The sequence below is a fragment of the Sminthopsis crassicaudata genome, chromosome 1, assembly GCF_048593235.1.
Source record: "Sminthopsis crassicaudata isolate SCR6 chromosome 1, ASM4859323v1, whole genome shotgun sequence".
Classification (NCBI taxonomy): Eukaryota; Metazoa; Chordata; class Mammalia; order Dasyuromorphia; family Dasyuridae; genus Sminthopsis; species Sminthopsis crassicaudata.
Window position 1 is genome coordinate 16401586 of NC_133617.1, and position 23001 is coordinate 16424586.

The 23001-nt window shown below is 35.7% G+C and overlaps 1 protein-coding gene across 13 annotated transcripts in view; it reads right to left on the reverse strand.

Annotated features, from left to right (window-relative positions):
• Positions 1–21020: 21020 nt before the first annotated feature.
• The window catches only part of TRRAP (transformation/transcription domain associated protein), a 141417-nt gene continuing 139436 nt past the window's right edge, over positions 21021–23001 (reverse strand). For all 13 annotated transcript variants that reach the window (XM_074295209.1, XM_074295201.1, XM_074295155.1 and 10 more), the window contains one exon: positions 21021–22319. In XM_074295209.1, coding sequence (XP_074151310.1) covers positions 22035–22319 — 285 coding nt within the window. In that variant the 3' untranslated portion in view covers positions 21021–22034. The remainder of the gene's footprint in view (positions 22320–23001) is intronic.

The window sequence follows — 23001 nt, forward strand, 5'->3', positions numbered from 1 at the left end:
ACTATTTTCTTTCAGACAGAAAATTAATAGACCTGGAATGCAAATTGAAGCATTTTTCCTTTATTTTTTTTTCTTGCTTATTTTCTTGAGCATGACTAAAGCAGAATATATCTTGCAGGACTGTGTTTGTGTATATGTAAATGGGTATCCTATTTTTGCCTTCTTCATGGGTAAGAGTGAGGAAAGTGAATGGGAAAATGAAAAGAAAAAATAAAAGTTAAATTAAAAACTTAAAGAGTGAAAGTGAGAAATGAATAATTGAAAACATCATTGAAAACTAAGTTAGCTGGGCAGCTAGGTGGTGCAGTGGGTAGAGCACCAGCCCTGAAGTCAAGAAGACCTGAGTTCAAATCTGGTCTCAGATACTTTTTAGCTGAATACACATTTCTTTATGAATCATGCTGGAAGAGAAAAATCAGAACAAAAGGGCAAAACCACAAGAAAAAAAGAACAGAGAAAAAAGAAAAATATGAACATAATATATGTTGATTTACAATCAATAATTATAGTTCTCTCTCTGGATGCATATGGCATTTTCTATTCAAAGTTTGTTGGAATTACCTTGAATCATAGAACTGCTGAGAAGAACCAGGTTTTTCATAGTTGCTATTACTATGTTCAATGCATTCCTGGTTCTACTTTTTTTTGGCTCAGCATAAGTTCATGTAAATCTTTCAGGCCTTTCTAAAATCAGCCTATTCATCATTTTTTATAAAACAATATTCTACCAGAATTTATTCAGCCATTCCCCAACTGATAGGCATTTATTAATTTTCCAATTCTTTGCCACCACAAAAAGAACTACTACAAATATTTTTGCACATATGAGTCCTTTTCTGTCCTTATGCTTTCCTTGAGAAACAGACCCAGTTATAACACCACAGGATCAAAGAGTATGCACAGTTTGATAGCCCTTTGGGCATAGTTCCACATTGCTCTCCAGAATGGTTGGATCATTTCACAACTCCAACAATGCATTAGTGCCAGTTTTTCTACATCCCCTTCAATATTTATCATTATTTTTTTTTTGTCATCTTAGCCAATCTGAGAGGTATTGTTGTGATACTCCTCTTCCCTTCACCTCCAATTTATCTCATTCCCAGTCCGCAACCCCTTTGTCAGTAAAGGCTGCTTTGCAGCTCCTTCAGATGTTATGATCCACAGCTCTGGAGGCTCTCAGAGAATTGATCTGCCCCTTCACTTAGTCATGGTCCTTAACAAGGTATAGGGCGGTATCTCAAAGTTGTTTTAATTTGCATTTCTCTAATCAATAGTGAATTTTAGAGGACTTTAATTTCATCATCTGAAAATTATCTGTTTGACTATTTATCAATTGAAGAATGACTTGTATTTTTATAAATTTGACACAGTTCAATATATATTTTAGAAATGAGGCCTTTATCAGAAACACTGGCTGTGAAAATATTTTCCCAGCTTTGTGCTTTCCTTTTAATCTTATTTGTATTGGTCTTGTTTGTGCAAAAACTTTTAAATTTAATGTAATCAAAGTTGTCCATTTGCATTTCATAATGCTCTCTAATATTGGATCTTAATTTCTACTTTTAGTGATCTTGGGATGTTTCCCAATCAGAATTCTGTATCAAAGACTATGGAACATCAGTTTCTTAGCAAAATTCTCTATTGATTCCAGCATAGATGGACCAATTCAGAATTCCCTCAGTGGTGAATTAGTGAACTTCTCTAACATAGACTATTGCTATCTTTCCTTATTTTTCCCAATTTATGGGTAGATGATTCTCAGTGTTGTTTTGATATCAATTTCTCTTGTTAATGTATTTGAAGCAAGGCAATGAAGCAACAGTTTTGCTGTTATTGTTTTGTTTTTTTAATGCACTGACTCTAGATGCAGAAGATTGAAGATAAGGAGGTGCTGCATTGAATAGAGCACAGGACCTGGAGCCTGGAAGACCTGAATGTGAAGTCCAGCCTGGTTAAATCACTTAATCTCTGTCTGCCTAAGTTTCCTTATCTATAAATGGGGATAATAATAGCACCCCTGTCCTCAAGGTATGGTATGGTCTAAACAAAATATTTATAGCATGTTTTGTAAACTAGCTACTTCTACACCACCACAACTTCTATTATCATTACTCCCACAATGGCTATGGCTACACTGCCATTACTACCACTGCTACTATTACTTCTGCTGCTCCTGTTGCTGCTTCTATCATTACTATTAGCATCACTACTACCAGCATCACCACCAAAACCACTACTACTGTTATACTAATATTAATAAACTACTTCTACTACTCCTAATACTTTTTCTATTCCTACTAGTCCTGATATTTCTCCTACTACTGAACACACTGCTACCGCTGATGCTAATACTACTACAACTACCAGTATCTACTACTATTGCCATTATTACTATTGTTGCTGCTACTATTACTGCCACCACTACTATTACAACTACTACTACTGCTGCTGTTACTACTGCTGGTGTTACTACTACTACTACTACTATTACTACTACTACTACTGCCACTACTACTAATACTGATACTACTACTACCACTATGACTACTACAATTAGTACTACTAATACTGCTACTACTGCTTTTTAGTCTTTTCTCAGATATAACTGGGTACCTGGGCAATGGTTCGATCTATTGATAGCTGCACCTACACTGGGTGAGGTCTGTTTTGAGATCCTACTCAGTGCGCCAATTGTTTTGAGATAATCCTCTGGCATAAAAGAGTCCCTCCTGGGAGGATGTAGGGTTCCCCTTTTCACACATGCTTTCTGTAACTGGATTCTCAATTTCATATTTACTCAGTGAAGGAACAGCTATCAATAGGTTAACTCCTGAGCAAACTAAAAATAGTTTCAGTACTCATAGTTTTTGCCACTCATCTGTGCCTTCTGGAACTAATTAACAATAAGTACTGAGGTACCATTGAACACATATCTGGGCACAGAAATAGTTTACCTAATAAGGAAATGGGGTGGAAAAGAGCTAATGAAAAGGAAAATAAGAAGAAGGGTAAATTAAGTGAGGCATTTCTGTTGTGTAGTTAGTTGTATCTGACTCTCTCTTTGTGACCCCTTTTGGAATTTTCTTAGAAAAGATACTAAAATGATTTTTCTTGTCCTTCTCCAGCTCATTTTACAGAAGGGGAAACTGAGGCAAACAGAGTTAAGGGACTCGTCTAGGGTTATACAACCTTCCTGACTCCAAGTCCAGAATCCTATCTACTTTGCCAATTCTGCTGCCTCTAAGTTAGGCATTACTCAGAAGCAAATTGCTGGCACTGGAATCAGGATCTAGGTGTGATTCTCCACTCTGCCTGTAACTCCCTCTGTGAACTTGGACAAATCACTTGCCCTCTGAGGCCCTAATTTTTTTAATTTATAAAATGAAGGAATTGGACAAACTAACTCAGTCCCTTCCAAATCTAAATCTATCATCCATAATGCAGCCAGAAATCTCTTACATCCTTGGAAAGGATATCATGAAATTTTTCAAGAGAAACAAGATCTCTTCACAATGTAGAATCTTTATTACCACTGGAATATTGAACTTTACTCCTGAGACCATTGAACTATCAGTTATGGTTTGGTGGATGATCAACTATTGAGAAACTCTTATTCTTTGTTGTGGGAGGTTAAAAACCTTTTGAGATCCTGCTCAATGTGCCAATTGTTTTGAAATAGTTCTCTGGCATTTTGGAGTTCAGGCACTACAGCCATACAAGACTAGACTGATAGCACTGAGAAAAATGCAATTGTATTTTTGTCTTTTCAAATAAGTTATCTTAAAATCAGAGAATGTTAGGGTGAATCCAGCCCTGATTTTTTACTGAGGAAAGCCAAACGAGTAAATCAAGACTATTGACCACAATTTTATAAATGCAATGGCCATCCATATATTTCTCTTTCAGCATGGAACAGTGGACAAAGTACTGAACAAAAAAGTTTCTTTACATTCTGATGACCGGGGTGAGGGGTGAAAATGCAAACTATAAATGTATAAGATATATACATTGTAAAAATGGAGATAATCTCAGGGGAAATAGCAATGGGAAGTGAGAGATGACTTGGAAGTGTCTATGGGATATAAACTGTTTTGGAGGAAGTCAGAGGAGCCAAGAGGTGGGAGATGATGATGAAAAGAGCATTTTAGGGATAGAGAACAGTGAAAAAGCACACAATGGAGAAACTGAGTTGTATTAAGGGGAGCAGCGCTACAGGGTTGTAAAATTTTGGGGAGCAAAGTGTAAGAATACTAAAAGGCAACCTCTTAAAGCTTCAATTTCTTTATCTTATATAATGGGAATTATACTAACACAAGGCTGTTGTGGAAATTGATGACAACATATTTGCAAACCCTTTGCAAACCTTAAAATCCTATATAACTCTTTTTATCCATTCTATTTCAGCTCCTATTAGAGGAAAACTAGAAGTCAAAAAGAGATATAGTGCTAATGTAGATGGCAATTAAAACTTTCATCAAAGTAATTTCTGAAGATGAGCCTTTCAGGGCAAATGGAATGTTTTCTGTGACTGCTTATACTGTCCTAGCTCCTGGCACTTACTGTCCTGTATGAGGCTGTCTAATGTCAATTTTTCTGCCCAGCATCATAGAGGGCTGTGAGGTGACAATAATGAATGCATCTGTATCAAAGGAAAGTGTGAAGGGGAGGGAGAACCCTTGCAGAGAAAGGGCTTTGTCCTCTTCAGATAAGAGACTCAAGAGACTGTCCCTTTATACAGCTTCTATAGCAATGGTTCAGTGTGGTTGGACTAAGGGCAGGAAATTGATTGATGGATAGAAGCTGAATTCTGACAGCATCTCAGTGACTTTGGATAGTCATCATAACCTTATCTTTACCCTGCACACCAAAAAGAGGATGTAAGGAGCAGAGATTCCAGGCGTATGGACTGAGCACTAAAGCTAAAAGGTTATTTGGAATAAAGTCCAACAAATACTAATGCAAAACAATTTTTAAAAATTGCTGTCCACACCCAATTTTGGGGATTATGAAAATCACATAGGTGACAAAGAGTGCTTTGTCCTCAGATACCTGATTTTCCTCAGTCCATTTTCTGATTCAGAAAGCACAGGAAGTATAATTTGGGCAGAAGGACAAGAAGGACTCTACCAAATTCTGTTCTTGCTTCTGATACTGACTTTTTTGTGACCTTGGGAGATTCACATACCAATCTTCCCTGCAAAAACCATTATCATCTCTAAAAGTAGAATTTATAAAAAGTCATGGATTAGGGAGAAAGACATAATACTCATACAGAAAGTTTTTTTTTAATGGACTAAAAAACAACTCTTTCTCTTGTTTTTGTTACTTTATTTTTAAAGGATACTTATTTTTAAATTTTATTCATTAATTTTCAACATATGCTTTTATAATATTTTGATTTCCATTTTTTCTCCTCCTCCCTCCTAGCCAAGACAGCAATCAATCTGATATAGATTATACATGTCCAAACATATTAATTTTCACATTAGACTCTTGTGAAAGAAAAATCAGAACAAAAGGGGAAAACCACTAGAAAGAAAAAAGAATAAAAAAGTGAACCTAGTATGCTTCAACTTGCATTCAGACTCTATAGTTCTTTCTCTGGATATGGATAACAATTTCCATTATGAGTTTTTTTGAATTGTCTTAGATCATTGCATTGTTGAGAAGAGCAAAGTTTTTCTAAGTTGATCATCTTATACATTGTTGCTGTTATTGGATCATTGTTCTCCTGGTTCTCTTCAACTCTTTTCATGAATTCACATCATCATTTCTTATAGAATGATAGCATTCCTTTACATTCATACACCACAATTACTTCAATCACTTCCCCAATTGGAGAGCATCCCCTTGATTTTCAATTTTTTACCATCACAAAGAAAGCTATTTTAAGCATTTTTGTATATATGGGTCCTTTTCTATTTTTTATGATTTCTTTTGGGATATAGAACTAGTAGTGATATTACTAGATCAAAGGGTCTACACAGTTTGATAGCCCTTTGGGCATAGTTCCAAATTGTTGTCCAGAATGGTTGGATCAGTTCACAACTCCAGTCTTTTCTTTCTGTTACTATCCTTTCCACCTTAAAACCTTCAGTGATTCCCAATTATCTTCAAAGTAAAATATACAATTATCAGCCAGATATATAAAGACCTTTACGACCTAGTTCCTTCTATCTTTATAGTCTTTTTTCTAAGTTTAATTATGCCAATATGTACTTGAAATAGGAAGAGATTATTGGGACCAAGGAATTGTATGGGGAAGGGGGAGAGGGATGCAGAACAAGGATGATATTATCTACATTTTTACTGGAGGCCTGATGGTGATGATTGGTGATTTGATGGAGAGGAAAAGTCATCCCAGATACTGCAGTCATTGAAAAATATGTGACAATAACTTTGAGAATGTCGGTTGATAACAATAGGAATGTAAAGAAGGTGATTCAGATGTATTGTAATACACTAAAGAGGAAAGTTCATTGAAGGATGGCAATAGAATAATGGTTTAAAAAATGGAAGCAATAGAAAGGAATGGGCTCATTCTTCTTCATAACTCTGTGAAGCAGTTGCCAATGGAGAGGATCGAGAGGTATTTTTAAAGGAGGCACATGTTTTACTTAAAGGGGGGAGGTATAAGAAATATTGGTTGAAAACTTTGAGTATATAGGAAAGTTTCTGGAAAGAGCTAAGACAAGTTCCCTAATAGAACTCACAATTAACCAGAAGAATGATACCATTGAAATGTGGCAAATGGGGAATTATAGGGCTAATCCTAAAAAGAGTTTAAGGTCCTAATAAGTGTTAGCTATTGTGCCACTTAGCAATCAAATTAACCTCAAAACGAGTTAGCTACAGCAAGGGATTATAGCCTGGTATGAGAGGTATCTCAAAAGAATTTGTAGGCATAGACCAGGGGTAGGGAAGTCTGGCCCACAGACTGTACAAGGCCCTCGAAATCATTTGCTAAAGGCAACTGCATGTGATGATGAGCTAAAAGCTCTCTCTCTCCAAAGTTCCACTCCTTGCTATCTTGCTTTCATCAAAGATCTAGTGTTTACTCCTCCACTCTCATCACCTGGACCAGGATGACTCTGGAGGAGAGAGTGAGACGGTGACTTTGCACAGATTTCCCTCACTTAAATCCAATTTACTTGCAAATCAGGACATCACCTTCCTGCTGTCATGATCCTCTTCTCAAAGGAAGGACAAACCACAATCTGTGACCTTATCTATCAGGGTATAAGCTTCAATCAAGCTCAATTCCACCCATATTGCATTTCAATACTTGAAAATCAGGTTCAAATTGGAGTTCTCTATGACCAATAATCAATCAACAAGCATTTATTAACTGACTTCTATATGCTAGGCATTATGCTAAGTATTGGATTCTTTTATCCCTTGAAATCTTCATATGACATGGGCTTGAATCCTTTCACAATTTGATTACCTTTCTCTGGATGTCCTCCAAGGTACCAGCCTTCCTAAGCAGCAGTGCCCAGATCTGAACACTATACCCTAGATATGTTCTAACCAAGAAAGATCAGAGTAGGGTCTTACCTAATCGTGTTCTTAATCATTGCTTCTGGTATTGAGTTTAACAACATTTGAAATATTCCACCTAAATTGTAACTGCCATTGTAATAGATTCGTTTAACAGGAAAATATGCAATGTTTATGTTAAAACATCAACTTGGGGGGAAAAGGAGCTGACTAAAAACATTGTATTTTTGTAACATTTTTAGACATAGCCAATGTTTGATTAATTTTGCATGGCTTATACCTTAAGAACCTTAGACCTACTTCCGGGAGTGAAATATCTTGATTGGTGAATTCAAACTTACCTAACCTACAACTTTTACACAGTAAAAGTACATGGTTCATGTCCTTTGATTCACAGATCCCACTGATGGAATAAATTCCCAGGAAGCTAAAGAGAAAAAGAAAAGAAAAAACCAAACAGTTCGTAGATATGCCAAAAAATTCATAGACGAAATTATTGTGCTAGATCTAGGAACAAAATGGATGTTCATCAAGAGGCAGAACAATGCCAGAAAGAGATCTGGGTTCAAGTGTCACCTATCTCATATCTTACCTTTTGAATCTTAGACAAGTCAATCCTCTGGTTCTGAACTCCTCATATATCAAATAAAGAAAATAGACTAGATAGCCTCTAAGGTTCCTTAAAGCTATACATTTATAACACTATGGTGATATAATGATTGGGAAATGGTTGTATGAATTGTGATGTGTGAATGTAATGGAATATCATTGGACTTTAAGACAACGAATAAGAGGTTTTCAGAGAAATAACTGTGGGAATTGATGTAGAAATACACACATATACTTATATAATACACATACACACATATATGTGTATGTGTATATATAATTTGTTTATATGTTACCTTGTTATCTAATACAAAGAAAACAATTAAGAGGATTACTCTGCAGTCATATGTTGACCCCAAAGATAGGAAAGGTGAACATTTTTCCCTTGTGGTCGGAAAGGTGGGGGATTCTGGGTATGTACTTTTTTTACATGCTACCAAATGCAGTTGGTGTACTACTTAGTTTTGCTCACTTAGTTTTCTTTGTAACAAGGGAAAGTTTTATCATGTTGAAGGCAGGGGTGAGATAGTTTAGAAATGTACTCAGAAAAGGATTCCCAGGTACAAAAATATTTGTAGCAACCCTTTTTTTTAGTGGCAAGGAACTAGAAATTGAGTGGATGCCCTTCAGTTGGGGAATGACTAAATAAGTTATGGCATATGAATGTAATAAAATATAATTGTTTTATAAGAAATGATGAGCAGGCTGATTTCAGAAAAGCCTGGAAAGCCTTACATGACCTGATGCTGAGTAAAGTGAGTAGAACCAAAAGAACTTTGTACACAGCAACAAGAGCAGTTCTGATGGACTTGGCTCTTCTCAATAATGTGGTAATTCAAGGCAATTCCAATAAATACAGGATGGAAAATGTCATCCACATCTGGAGAGAAAAATATGGAGATTGAATGTGGTTCAAAGCACTGTATTTTCATCTTTGCTTGTTTGTTTGTTTGTGGGATTTTTTTTCCCTTTTGATCTGATTTTTCTTGTGCAACATGACATATATGTAAGCCTGTATCAGATTGTTGTCTTGGGGATGGGGAAGGTAAAGTAGGGAGGGACAAAAATCTGGAATGCAGTTTTTTTTTTTTTAATAATAGTTGTTTTTTTTTTTCCAAATACCTGCAAAGATAGTTTTGAACATTCACCTTAGCAAAACTTTGTATTCCAAATTTTTCTCCTTCCCATCTTTTCCTACCCTAGATAGCAGGCAATCTGATATAGGTTAAATATGTTCAGTTCTTCTACACATATTTTCACATTTGTCATGCTATCCAAGAAAAATCAGGTCAAAAAAGGGAAAAAATGAGAAAGAAAAAAGCAAGCAAACAACCAAAAAAAGATGAAAATACTATGCTGTGATCTACATTCAGTCCCCTCAGTCCTCTCTCTGGATGAAGATGGCTCTGTCCATCACAAGACCACTGGAACTGGCCTGAATCACCTCATTGATGAAAAAAGTCAAATTCAAAAGAGTTGATCATCACATAATCTTATTGTTGCTGTGTACAATGTTCTCTTGATTCTACTCACTTCATTTAGCATCAGTTCATGTAAGTCTTTTTGATTTTTTCTGAAATCAGCCTGCTCATCTTTTTTTATAGAATAATAATATTCATTATATTCATATACCATAACATATTCAGCTGTTTTCCAATGGATGATCATCCACTCAGTTTTCAGTTCCTTGCCACTACATAAAGGGCTGCTACAAACATTTTTGCACATGTGGGTCCTTTTCCCTTTTTTATTATCTCTTTGGGATACAAACCTAGTAGAGACATTGCTAGATCAAAAAGTATACATAGTTTCATAGCCCCTTGGGCATAGTGAAATGCAAAGTCTTACAAAATGAATGTTGAAAACTATCTTTCCATGTATTTGGAAATAAAATACTATTGAAAATTTTTAAAAGAAAAGAAAGAAGTGTACCCAAGACTTTAAACTATTCATTACTCAAAGTCACCTTTCATTTAGAATTTTCCTAATATACCTTGTATTTCTCATGGAATTGCTCAATTAATTGTAGCTATTTTTATACATCATTTCTCCCTAGTAGGTTGGAGGTCCAGGAGGGTAAGGGCTGTGTCTTAAGTGTCTTTGTATCGTTAGCAACACCTAGAAAATACTTTGTATGTAGTGAGAACCTAAAGAATACTGGGTGAACTAAAAAATTAGAATCTCAGAAGATGTCTACTCTAAAACATACTTGAACAAAATTCCCTTCAGTCTTTCCCTGAAGGGTAAGGTTGAGAAAAATATCCAACACTTCTAGGGGGAGTCCATTCCACCTTTGAATAACTAATTTTTAGGGAATTTTTCTTTATTTCAAACTTAAATCTGTCCCTCTGCAATTTCCCCATTATCTTCCCTTCAAATACTAGAAAATAACTATCATGGCATCTCTCTTCCTTTTCCACCCCACTTCCAACCCCCATCTCAAGCATTCTTTTCTCCCAGCTAAACATCCCCAATTCCTTTAATTGATTTCCCAATAATAGTAAGATTAAGGCCTTTTACCAATGTATCTATCTCCTCTAGATTTTTAAAAATCTTATCAGTGCCTTTCCTAAAATATGGTACCTAGAAATGAAAACATACTTTATCCATATGTTAATATTTTGTTTGCTTTATAAATCCATTCCCACATAGCAAGTTAGTAGAGAGTTTTGTTTTTTCAATCTAACCAGTTAATTGGTCAAAAATTATATACCTTTGTCTAAAATATCTATTACCAAAAGCAGAAAATAAGGGGGCATTTTCCATATTCATGATGGTGCTTTCCAAATGTTTGCACCATCAAGAAGTTTTCCACATTAAATGTGAATGCTATCACAGTACTAAATACAATATTGTTTTCCTGTGTAAAAAACAAAGCATCTGTTATCTATAACTGAATGCTTCAAGTCATCTTATTCCAATAATAAATAATCTTCTCTTTATATCTGTCAATTTACGTCCAGTTCAATTATTGGAAGCTAAAGCACCACATTTTAGTAGGGTAAACAGAAAACACTGAACTAAGACTAAATGATTCATTAAGAAACTTAATTTACTTAGAAAAAGTAATTACAACATATTTTCAAAAACTCCATAAAGTTAAAATAAATTATTGATGTACACTCTTCAAAGATAAAATCTAAATATATCTAGAAGATAGAAATATAGTATAGATTAGATAATTACAAAGTATTCATTTTTATAGACATTGTTTCCCTACTGCTTTGAACTAAGAGGTAAATTCCAAGATGAGAAATATTAAGTGAGTTGAGAACAGGTGAATGAAACATTTTTAGTGCTTTGATTTGTTTTTCCAAATTATAATTATCTGTTGTTGTCTTTAAAAATGAATTATTATTATTATCCTTTGCTTTTTTACATTGCCAAATTTTTTCTCAGTATTTCCTCCTTCCTTATACCTAAAGATCTATCTCAAGAGAAAGAAAAACAGAAAAGCCAGCAGTACATTGAAGAAGTCTGAAGATAGATGAATATTTCCACTCTTTTTTTGAGAACTCTTTGCTAATATATTTTGATAACTTACCTTTTGGGGAAGAGATTTTGGTTATATATGCCCACATGAGCATATGTGTTATGTACATTTGTTTATGTACATGTGTATGAGTTACATATTTTAGCTATCACTTACTTATCTGAGAAAGATGATCCAAAAATGTCTATTCTGCTCCATTCAACTGCTCTCCTTTTTCTAGAGTCATTAATTTTGCTTGTGCAGAAACTTTACAACTTCATATTTAAAATTATCTATTTTATCTTTTGTAATCTCTTATTTGTTTACAAATATATCTCCTACTTATAGCTGTGAGACATATATGCTACTGTTCTAATTTTTTTGTATGACTCTTAATATGAAGGCTATATATCCATTTTAAATTTATTATACGGTATTATATACTGGTCTAAGCCTAATTTCTACCAATTTCCAGTTTTTCTAGCACTCCTAACCAAATATAGGTAAGGTAGGGGGGCTAGAAAAGGTGCCCTAAAAATTGTCTGATTACCTCACCCTGCAGGGTCTGATTACCTCAGCATACTAGGATCTCACCTTGCAGGAACACTAAAAAAGATATAAAAAAAACTTCAGCAAAATTAATTTTGTTCACTACTGGTACATGGAATGTATGTATACTTCTAGATAAATCTAGTAGACCTAAAAGACAGAGTTCTGTTGTAAGAAAACTCAGTAGATATCACATCCAAATTTAGCAGCCCTCAGTGAAGCAAGATGGGCAAATGAAGGCCAGGTTCCTCAAGTCGGAACTGGATCTATGCTTTTCTGGAGTGATCACAATGAAGGGGAAAGATGTGATGCTGGTAAAGCTTTGACAATCAAAACTAATCTAGTAAACAAGCTCATATGCCTTCCAAAAGGAGTGAACGACCAGCTCATGACAACGCGATCAACTCTTACAGGAAAATGCCATGTCACCATCATCAGTGTCCCTGCTCCCACCATGATGAACCCTGATGAGGTCAAATGTCATGAAAACCTGGAGAACTCATCATCAATGGGCCAAAGGAGGACAAGTTTATAATCCCGGGTCACTTTAATGCTAGGGTAGGCTCAGACTACCAGACATGGCAGGGAAAACTTGGGTGGAATGGAGTTGGGAACAGCAACAGAAATAGTTACTTACTACTGAACACTTGTACATCTCATGACTTTCTCATCACTAATACTGTTTTTACCTAAATTCAATAAAACTTCATGGATGCATCTTTACAGCAAACATTGGCATTTAATAGAGAATGAGAATGTAAGGAGAAGAGACAATCAGGATGGGAGAGTGACAAAGGCAATGTGTGGTGCAGAATGCTGGACTAATCATAGATTTAGCTTCTCCAAGATGAATATTTGCTTCAACAAAAGCATAGCCCCAAGGCAAAAAAAACTACCAGAAGAATTAGTGCCAACAAATTAGAGAGCTTCTCTGAGAGGGAAGTTTATTGCTAACCTGGAGGGCAAATTGAGTCAACATATGGTTGGGAAGAATGGAGCAGAAAAAGACTGGGCAGCTTTCAGATATTCAATGTACAGCATTGCATTTACTCATGTGGATTAGAATATTCACAAACATCAAGACTGGACTGGACAAAATTGATGGGGAAATTCAAAAGCTGCTAAAAGATCAACAAGATCTACAGCGAGTACTAGCAGGATAGTTCATCCATCTCTAAGATAGTATTCTATTCCATCAAAAGTAAAGTACAACCTGTCAGATTGGCTAAGATGTTAGGAAAAGATGATGAATGTTGGAAGGGTTGTGGGAAAACTGGGACACTGATAACATTGTTGGTGAAGTTATGAAAAAATCCAACCATTCTGGAGAGCTATCTGGAATTATGCCCCAAAAGTTATCAAAATGTGCATACCCTTTGATCCATCAGTGCTACTACTGGGCTTATATCCCAAGGAAATACTAAAGAAGGGAAAGGGACCTGTATGTGCCAAAATGTTTGTGGCAGCCCTTTTCATAGTGGCTAGAAGCTGGAAAATGAATGGATGCCCATCAATTGGAGAATGGTTGGGTAAATTATGGTATATGAATGTTGTGGAATATTATTGTTCTGTAAGAAATGACCAGCAGGATGAATACAGAGAGGCTTGGAGTGACTTATATGAACTGATGTTGAGTGAAATGAGTAGGACCAGGAGATCATTATACACTTGAACGACGATACCGTATGAGGATGTATTCTGATGGAAGTGGATATCTTCAACAAAGAGAAGATCTAATTCAGTTCCAATTGATGGACAGAATCAGCTACATCCAGAGAAGGAACATTGGGAAATGAGTGTAAACTGTTTGCATTTTTGTTTTTCTTCCCAGGTTATTTTTACTTTCTGAATTCAATTCTTTCTGTGCAACAAGAAATTCGGTTCTGCACACATATATTCTATCTAGGATATACTATAACACATTTAACATGTATGGGACTGCCTGCCATCTAGGGGAGGGGGTGGAGGGAAGGAGGGAAAATTCGGAATAGAAGTGAGTGTAAGGGATAATGTTGTAAAAAATTACTCATGCATATGTACCGTCAAAAAAAAAAAGTTATAATTATAAAATTAATTTTTAAAATGTAAAAATAAAAAGAATAAAAAAGATTAACATGAGAAAAAAAAAGTAAAGTACAGTGTTTAACATAATCCAATATATGTTAAACATTGTACTTTACTTTTGATGGAATAGAATATATTAGATTACTTGTTGCCTAGGGGAGGAGATGAGAGAAAGGAGAGAGAAAAATCTTGAACACAAGGTTTTGCAAGAGTGAATGTTGAAAACTATCTTTGCATGTATTTTGAAAATAAAAAGCTATTTAAAAAAATAAAGTACAATCAAAACTTAAGAGAGATACAGCCTCAGTAAGAAAGCAGATGAAATTGAGTTTTGTAACAACTTTTTTTATTTATGGTCCAAAGATCTATGGTGTATTTCAACTACTTGGTACTAATGGAGCCATATTAATTAGTGATAAGAACATGATTTTAGAGAGATGGTTAAACAATACTACCATGTTATCACTAGACTGTCATCAATCAATGTTGCTTTCATGTGGCAAAACACCTGGTGTTAATTCCATTACAGCTGAGATTTACAAATTGGGGGCTCCATTGATCACACAAAAACCGATTATATTTTCCAGATTATATGGCCAGAGGAGGAATGTATTGTGTTGTGACAATCACAGGGTGAAGGGGGTCTCTCTATTAGTAATTATGGTTAAGATTTTTGCCAAGATCCTCCTTGGTAGGCTGATTCTACACCTGGAAGTAGGTCATCTACCTGAGACTCATTGTAGCTTCAGAAGGGGTCAAGGAACAGTCAATATGGTTTGTTGCCAACAACTCCAAAAGAAATACCAGGAGCAGAACAGAGGTCTGTATACATTTGTAGATCTGACCAAGGCCTTCAATACTGTTAGTTGTGAGGGCTTATGGAAAATTATATCAAAATTTGGTTGCCCAGAGAAGTTCATCAGTATAGTATATCAGTTTCATGATGGCATGCTTGCCTGGATTCTGGACAATGGACGATGTACTGGAGATTTCCCAGTCACCAATGGAGCAAAACAAGGCTATGTAATAATTGGTTCTATACTTTTTAGCATGATGTTTTCAACCATGTTGTCAAATGAGGACAAAAATGGAATCAAAGTCAGCTACCCCACTGATGGTAAACTTAAAAATCTACAAGCCAAGGGAGGAAGTGTTGGTGCATGATTTTTTGTTTGCAGGTGATTGTGTGCTAAGTGCAGCCTGAAATGCAATAAATTATAGTTCAATTCTCTACTGCTTGTGCTAATTTTGTCCCAAGAAAACAGATACTCCATCAGCCAGCACTACACCATCTATATGTGTAACCATCAGTTTACAGCAAATGGAGAAGTTTTAAATGCTATGGATAATTCACTTACTTTGGCAGTATACTTTCCAGGGATGTGAACATTAGTAATGAGGTTCACACTCACATTACTAGGGCTAGCTCAGTGTTTGTTTAGGAGGCTCTGAAGAAAAGTGTGGGAGAGGAGAGGGATTAGACTACAAAACTGAAGGACTGTGTTGACCTCCTTATTGTATGCCTGTGAAAACTGGACTGTATACTAGCGCCACACTAGGAAACTGAAATGCTTATATTTGAATTGCCTTAGGAAGTTGCTGAAGATCACTGGCTGGATGAAATACCAGACACTGAGGTCCTTTCTCTAATTAAACTGCCAAGCATTCCAACTCTACTGCAGAGAGGGCAACTCTTTTGGGCTGGCCAAATCTAAATACCAAATGCATGCTTGCCAAAAAAACTGTTTTACAGAGAAATCACACAAGGCAAGCACTCAAAAGAGGGCCAGAAAAAGCAACACAAGGATCTTCCCAAGGTCTCTCAGAAACTTCTTTAGAATTGATTGTATAACACGGACATTGACACAAGACTGCCCATATGACGTCCTCATCAGAGAAGGTGCTGTGCTCTGAGCAAAGCAGAATTGAATTAACTCAAGAGAAACACATAATGCACAAAGTTAGAGAAGCCATCCCAAATGTTCATAGGGACTATTTATGTCTGACCTGTGGCAGAGCATTCTGAGCTCTGATTGATCTGATCAGCCAAAGCCAGATATACAAACTTGACTTATTTTGGTTTTCTTCAATGCAGGACTTCTATTACTAATATTAATCATTTCTGAATTAGGACTTTAGGGCCTTTTCTTCCTATCAAAAGAGAATACTTTGCCTCTTCAGTTATTTTTGCTTAATTTACTTTTAGGCAATTCTTACAGAATATCTTTTCCTCTATCTTAAGTCCCATCCCCCATTAGTCATCCTTCCTTCTTGTGTCCTGCTTTCTAGAGCCCCCAAGTTGGGGTGACAAAATGTACTGTGCTTTCTAGAGCCTCCAGTCCGGGATGGTTAAAACATACCTTCCTAGTGGAGAAGTGATGAGGTAGGACTTCCGAGGATAGTGGGAAAATAGAGTCCATTTATTCCAAGGTCTTTCCCCTTTATATACCCTTATGTAACAAAAACACTGGGCATGCACCCAGTATATACTGCTCATGTGGGAACCACATATACAACTTGCTATTGTGTATAGATGCCACCTGCTATCATTCTGCTTCAATCTCCACACAGGTTGTCACCGCCCCCTGATTTCTCAGGAAGGCCTTGAGCCCTTTGGGAAGATGGGGAGCAGAACCAGATATTATTAGCAGGTTCCCTGTAGGCTGAAGGGTCCTATACCTTACCCAGAGTTCCCCCACTGTCTATGACCCTCTACATTTCCCCTCTAATATTAGAATTGTGATTACTAATTCCTTTCTTTCTTTAATCTAGTTACCTATTTTTCAACCTTTTTTTCTCTGTTAAATGAAGTGAAACTTCTCTTCTTTAACTTTTTATTAAGTTCTATAATTCTGTGGTTTTTTTCTAAAAAAAAATTTCTTTCCATTCTTATTCTCTTCCTTCTGGTATACTCTATGTTTTTATTCTTTTATTCATGATTCTTATATTTATTAATCTCTGTTCCTTGTGGACTTGAAGCGCTTAAAGTCCCCATTTTAAGTTCCTTCTGTTACTGCCTTATAGAGTTTGCATCATCTGCCCCACCTTCCTTTACTCTCCTGTGCCTCATTCTTAAAAGTATCAGTTCCCATAGAAGAGTATTGAAATATTGCCCCATGGTAAAGATTCCCCATTTTCCTGATTGTGAGGCTCGTTTCTATCCCTGCCCATCTCATAATCATTTTGTTTTCCATTTGCCAAGAAATTTACTCTTCCAGTTCATGCCCTCTCACCCTTCTGGGTGTTGATTCCGAAGACTTTGATTCCTCTTTTTCTAAAGGAGGATGCTGTACTTAAAGACAAAACATTGTCTCAGAGGTCTTTCACAGCACCAAATCACAAGAGATTATATGCATTTTATGGTCTGCATCTTCTATTACAGAAAATCCACTACTAAGTTGAAATTTTTTATCCTTATTTCAATCCCAGCCTTTACTACTTCATCCTTCTCCCAGAGCTCTACTTTAAATTTTAAAAGACTTTTCCCTTTATTGTTTACCAGTCATCTGATTAGGATACATCAAATTGTCCTCTATCTTCTCTCTTTCTTCCCTCTTTTATGTCCCTTCTTTTCTATACTTTAGTCTCACATAAACCAGTGATTCATCTATAGACAGAGTGTTGTAAAAGTGTTTCTAGCCTGTTTCTGTCATCACTTTTATTTAAGTTCATTTTTTTCACCTCCTTTCATTTCCTTGCATATTTTTTAGGGAGAAATCTTGCAATGATCCCTCTGTTGTTAATTTTTTTAAACCATATTCATCATTTTCTTAAATTATTTTTTCCTTTTTTTCCCTGATTTACTTTATTATTTAGGTTTTCTTGTTTATTGCTAGGATGTATGCAAAGCAAATAATCTGTTCCTTTTATTCAATTGTTGCAGGAAGGCTTCAAAGATTTTTTTTTTATTGTCTTCCTCTTTTAAATTAATCTGCCTCAATTTCCACAATTATAAAAATGAGGATGATAATAATAGCACTTATCATAATTTGTGTTGCCTTTGCAGGCTACACTTTCTACTTTCATCATTACTATTTTTTTTCTTGAAAAATGCATTCAAGGTTATTTTTTTTGGGGGGGGGACTCCACTAGGATTTCATCCTTATTGGATATTGAATAAATTTGCATTGTCCTCAATTTTTAAGATGTTTGAACTCATTTAGGTGTCCCACTGATAATCTTCTATTTTAATATCTTCCCTATTGATTTGTGCTTTGAGCAGTCTCAATCACTACTATCCGTGATTTCTGAGGAGATACAATGGGTCCTAGACAGTTATCACAAGCCCTGAGCTAGTTCCTTCTCTGGCTAAGTGATACGCAACAATATGTTGGCTGGGATGTGTGGGAGATAAACAAAATAGTAAGGGGAGGGCAAGGGGTGGGATGTGCTGGGGGAGAATACAATGGCATCAAAAACACTATTGAGTGAATCTCAGCAGACAAGTTGGCAGGTCCCATTGTGCTACTCTACCAAGGTCTGGAGGCTAGTAGGGGACTACAGATGAAATATGTTCAGGGATTAGAAACTGGCCTTCTCTGCTTTTAAATCATGAAGTTATTCATTAAGACAGTGAAGATAGCTGCAATCACTCTACTTCTTATATATAATTAATTCGTAAGTTTTGGAGAAAACAAGTAGTGATCCATCTTATTGGTCACATGACCCAGAGGTTTACAATTCCCTGTTAATGTTGACCTAGGAATAAGGCTAATCCTGAAATCCCATTCCTCAGACTCCAAAGAGTCTTAATGACAATATGACTAGCATTTTCAATATTTGCCTATGAATCACTTACAGAATTTTTCCCCAAACATGATTATCATGAAGACATTAACTGAATATCCAAGTAAACTTAATAGTGTACTAAATACAAACAATAATTACAAATTATGTAAGTCGATTTAATTTTACTACTTAAAGATTCAATTCTACCTATCTTTACCTTCCCTTCAAAGCTAAGTTCAAGTACAATGTTTTTTGTTCCTATCTACCTTGCCTAATTAAAAAAGAAAAAAAAATTCTTCCTTTTCAAAATTCAAATTTTTCTAAAGCAATTTTGCATCTTTTTTCCCTTCTATCTTTATTAATTTGTTACACAGATTATCCCCTACAGTAGAATATAGCCTCCTTAAAAGCTTGGGTTTGCTTAATTCTTTATTTTTGTATCCGTTTTTAGCACAGCATGACATATGCAGAGGATAAGGAATGGACTTTGATTTCATTAGTACAGGGAGCTCCCTGGTGGAAAAATCCTCTCTATCGAAGCAGATTAGAACCTTCTCTCCAATTTATGGTCTTATAAAAGCTGTCTAGAACACAGGTTGAAGTGGCTTGCCCAGGAATTACCAATCATTGTGTGACATAGGTGGAAACTGAATCCCTATCCTTCCTGGTTCAAGATTGACTCTGTTTACAACTTAGTATCTTTCCATACCATCCACATGGGAGGTGCATAATAAGTACTCACTGAAACTAATTTAATTACTAACCAGAATAATTTTGACTTAAGTTTGGCTAAAGATATGTAGTAAAACTGAATGGCCATAGCATTATAAAAAGCATTATAAAAACATCTTTATACATTATTGCATATGTGTGTATGTACAAATGTATGTATGTATGTATTGTGTAATTACACACACACACAGAGTAACAACTCAGAACTGGTTTAAAATGCTTAACCACCACTTCTTTGTTAAAAGTTTAAATGAACTGCCTTTTATTGATAAAGACTTTCACTCAACTTGGTAAACGATTACTCCAAAAATCCCTGTTAAGTAACAATGATCCTTGACTCACTAATATTTTAGGGCACTAATACCAACTAGATGCCATCATTTTACCTTATATGTAATTTCAACTACATGGCTGCTGTCTTTCCAAACTTATGCTAAACTACACTGTTAAATATTATATGACAAGGTTTGGGGGTTCTTTGTTATTCCCTCCTCAAAAATTTTATTAAGAAAAAAACTGCAACAATTATGTATCCTTCCTCCCTATAGAACCAAAAGTTTTAAGATATCAAAGCAAAGTGCCCATTACCAACCAGGTACTGACATACCAGGCATAAATTTGGCAGTAGGGAATGGTATCAGCTTCTTTCATAGCAAATTTCAATGTAGAGATTAAATAATGGGAGCAAAAGACAGTATGGTATTGTGAAGAAATTCCTGCCCCCTCCTTCCAGTTTTCTTTTCCCTTACCCTTATTCCTCTATCACAAATTTCTTGATCCGCAACACTGGGTTTCTCAAAGTTCCACAAAAAAAAAAAAAAAAAAAAAAAAAAAAAGACCTTCTACTTCTCAATTCTGGGAAATTTCTCTTATTGTATTATTCTTTATTTGAAATGTCCCTCTCAGGGAAGCTAGGTGACCCAGTGGCTATAGCACCAGTCCTGAGTCAGGAAGACTAGAGTTCAAATCTGCTCTCACACATTTAACACTTCCTGGCTGTGTGACCCTGGGCAAGTCACTTAAAAAAAAAAAAAAAAAAAAAAAAAAAAGTTCCCTCTCCTCATTTCTGTCTCCTAGCTTCCTTTAAACCTCAACAAAATCCCATCTTAATTCTTGTACCTTCCTTCTTCTAATTATTTCCTATTTATTCTATATGTACATATATCTATATCTTGTTCATATTTGTTTTCTTGTTTCTCCCCATTAAATTGTGAGTTCCCTGAGGATTTATCTTGTAGGTTGTTTTCATATCACCATCATTTAACAGTGCCTGGCATATAGGAGATGGTTAATAAATGTTCAGTGATTGCTGCCTGATTTATGAAACCAATAGTTTAAATTTTAAACATTTAGTAGATTCCACAAATCATTTTACAAAATATTTATTCTGAAAAAAATCACTCTGTACAAATTTCGATAGAACATTCTCAACACTGCAGATTTATAAAAATGCTAACAACATAAAAGACTCAGATAAACTTAAAACTTGTTTTTAAGTTAAAAAGAAAAATTGCTTTTTTAGAAGCAATTGTAACAAGAGAAGTCTAGAAGTGTCTTAAAATTCACCCAATACAACCAGGAGGTTCATTTTAGAACTTCTACCATCCTTTCTATCAATTACATTCAAATACATAATGTCTGAAGGGATGGCATTTTCCCTATAGTATTATAAAGCCCTGTTTATACATAATGTCAAACACTAAGCTAGATTTCCAAAACTGGTTATGCTTTCACTGTACATAAACTTGTGCTCAGAGAAAAGCCAGCACACTTTGTTCATAATTTTATGGTTCTTTAACAAAAGAGGGTTTTTTCTATACACTTGTTACAAACATCTGTACAAACCAATACAGTTCCTGTAAGGTGGTGAGGGTGGTTCTAAAAGGGTTAATATTTGACAGTACTGAATCAACAGTTCAAACTGTACATTCGTACAACGGAAGGAAAACAATTTCACAAGGGAAATTCAGATGTGAAGAATTCTGGTTTCTTAAAAGGTATTAAAATGTTTACAGTAGATATAAGATCTGCCATTTCTAATTGTCTAGCCATTATTGAGAGCAAAATCTCTAAAACTAAATTTCTTCTAAGTATAACTTGCTGACCCTCCCCTTCCCATCCTATCCCAACTCTTAAGAGAAAGTTTTAAAAGCCATCTCTGCATAATAAATCATTTCTTTTGCACATGACTATTTTGGGGAATAAATCGAAACCCAGTAAACCACAGGACTTCTGTAAACATGATTTGAAACTAACCAGGGAAAGAAATTAAAAAGTTAGCGACAGGTAAGCCAGTCTAAAAAGACCTCTTCACATTTTTCCTCCTAAAACAATGCATGGCTCATAGTGCAAGCAGCCAAACAGCTGCTGACATTTCCAATTACAGCCAGGGATGCCAGGCGGGATCCATGCGGCACAGATTATCCAGACTATTTGCAGCTGCAACAAGGGTGTTGACTTTGCTCTCTCCTCCTTCAAACTGAGCGAGATTATGGAGTCGAGTCATGATAGCAGTCACAGCTTTCTGCACCAGGGAAACCAGTTGCTGGCTATCCATGTTCTCAGGCTGCCCAGCTGCGGAGAGTGGAGAGGAGGTGTCCTCTTGTGTCTTCTTGTGCCAAGCAATAATTTCATCCCGAAGCACTGTTTTCAGAATGCCATCAACCTACAGTGAAGAAAGAGAACACTGACTAATTGTCTTTAGCTGAAAGAACCCTCCTCAGGACTGTGACTTTTTAACTCAATCATGACCAAGTGCATGCTGACATTCAAAGACCTCTTTACAGTCTCTATATCCTGGCACTGGGTGGCACAAAAAGTGATGACTCACAACCTGAATCCTCCTTAGTAGAAATAAACAATTTCCTCTTGTAGAGCCACTTATTTTCCCCAGCAGTATGGAGGAGAAGGAAAAACCCACTGATTTGGGAACTGGAAGACATGGTTTTGGTCCTGCTGTTACTATTTTCATTCAGTCTTTTCTAAGTCGGACTTTCCTAAGCTGTAAAATGGGAACATTAATACTTGCAGTACTTACTTTGCAGGGTTATTTTTGAAGAAAAGTGTTTTGTGAACTTTTAAGTGCCACAATAGCACAAGCTATTATTATCTTGTTTAAAGGATTGTCTAGCTGCCCCCACAAAGTGGGGGCATTTTCAGCATTTTCAGTTGATCTTAAGAAACAAAAGCACTAGCACAAATGTGAACTTCTATGTTATATTTATATAATTGTATAATTTTGTATATTAATCTTTTAAATGTCAGTAGTGCTCAGAGCTATCTCATTAGACTTGCAGGATTATGTGTGCACAAGATTAAATAAACCTCTCCTTGTTCTCCTCCTACCC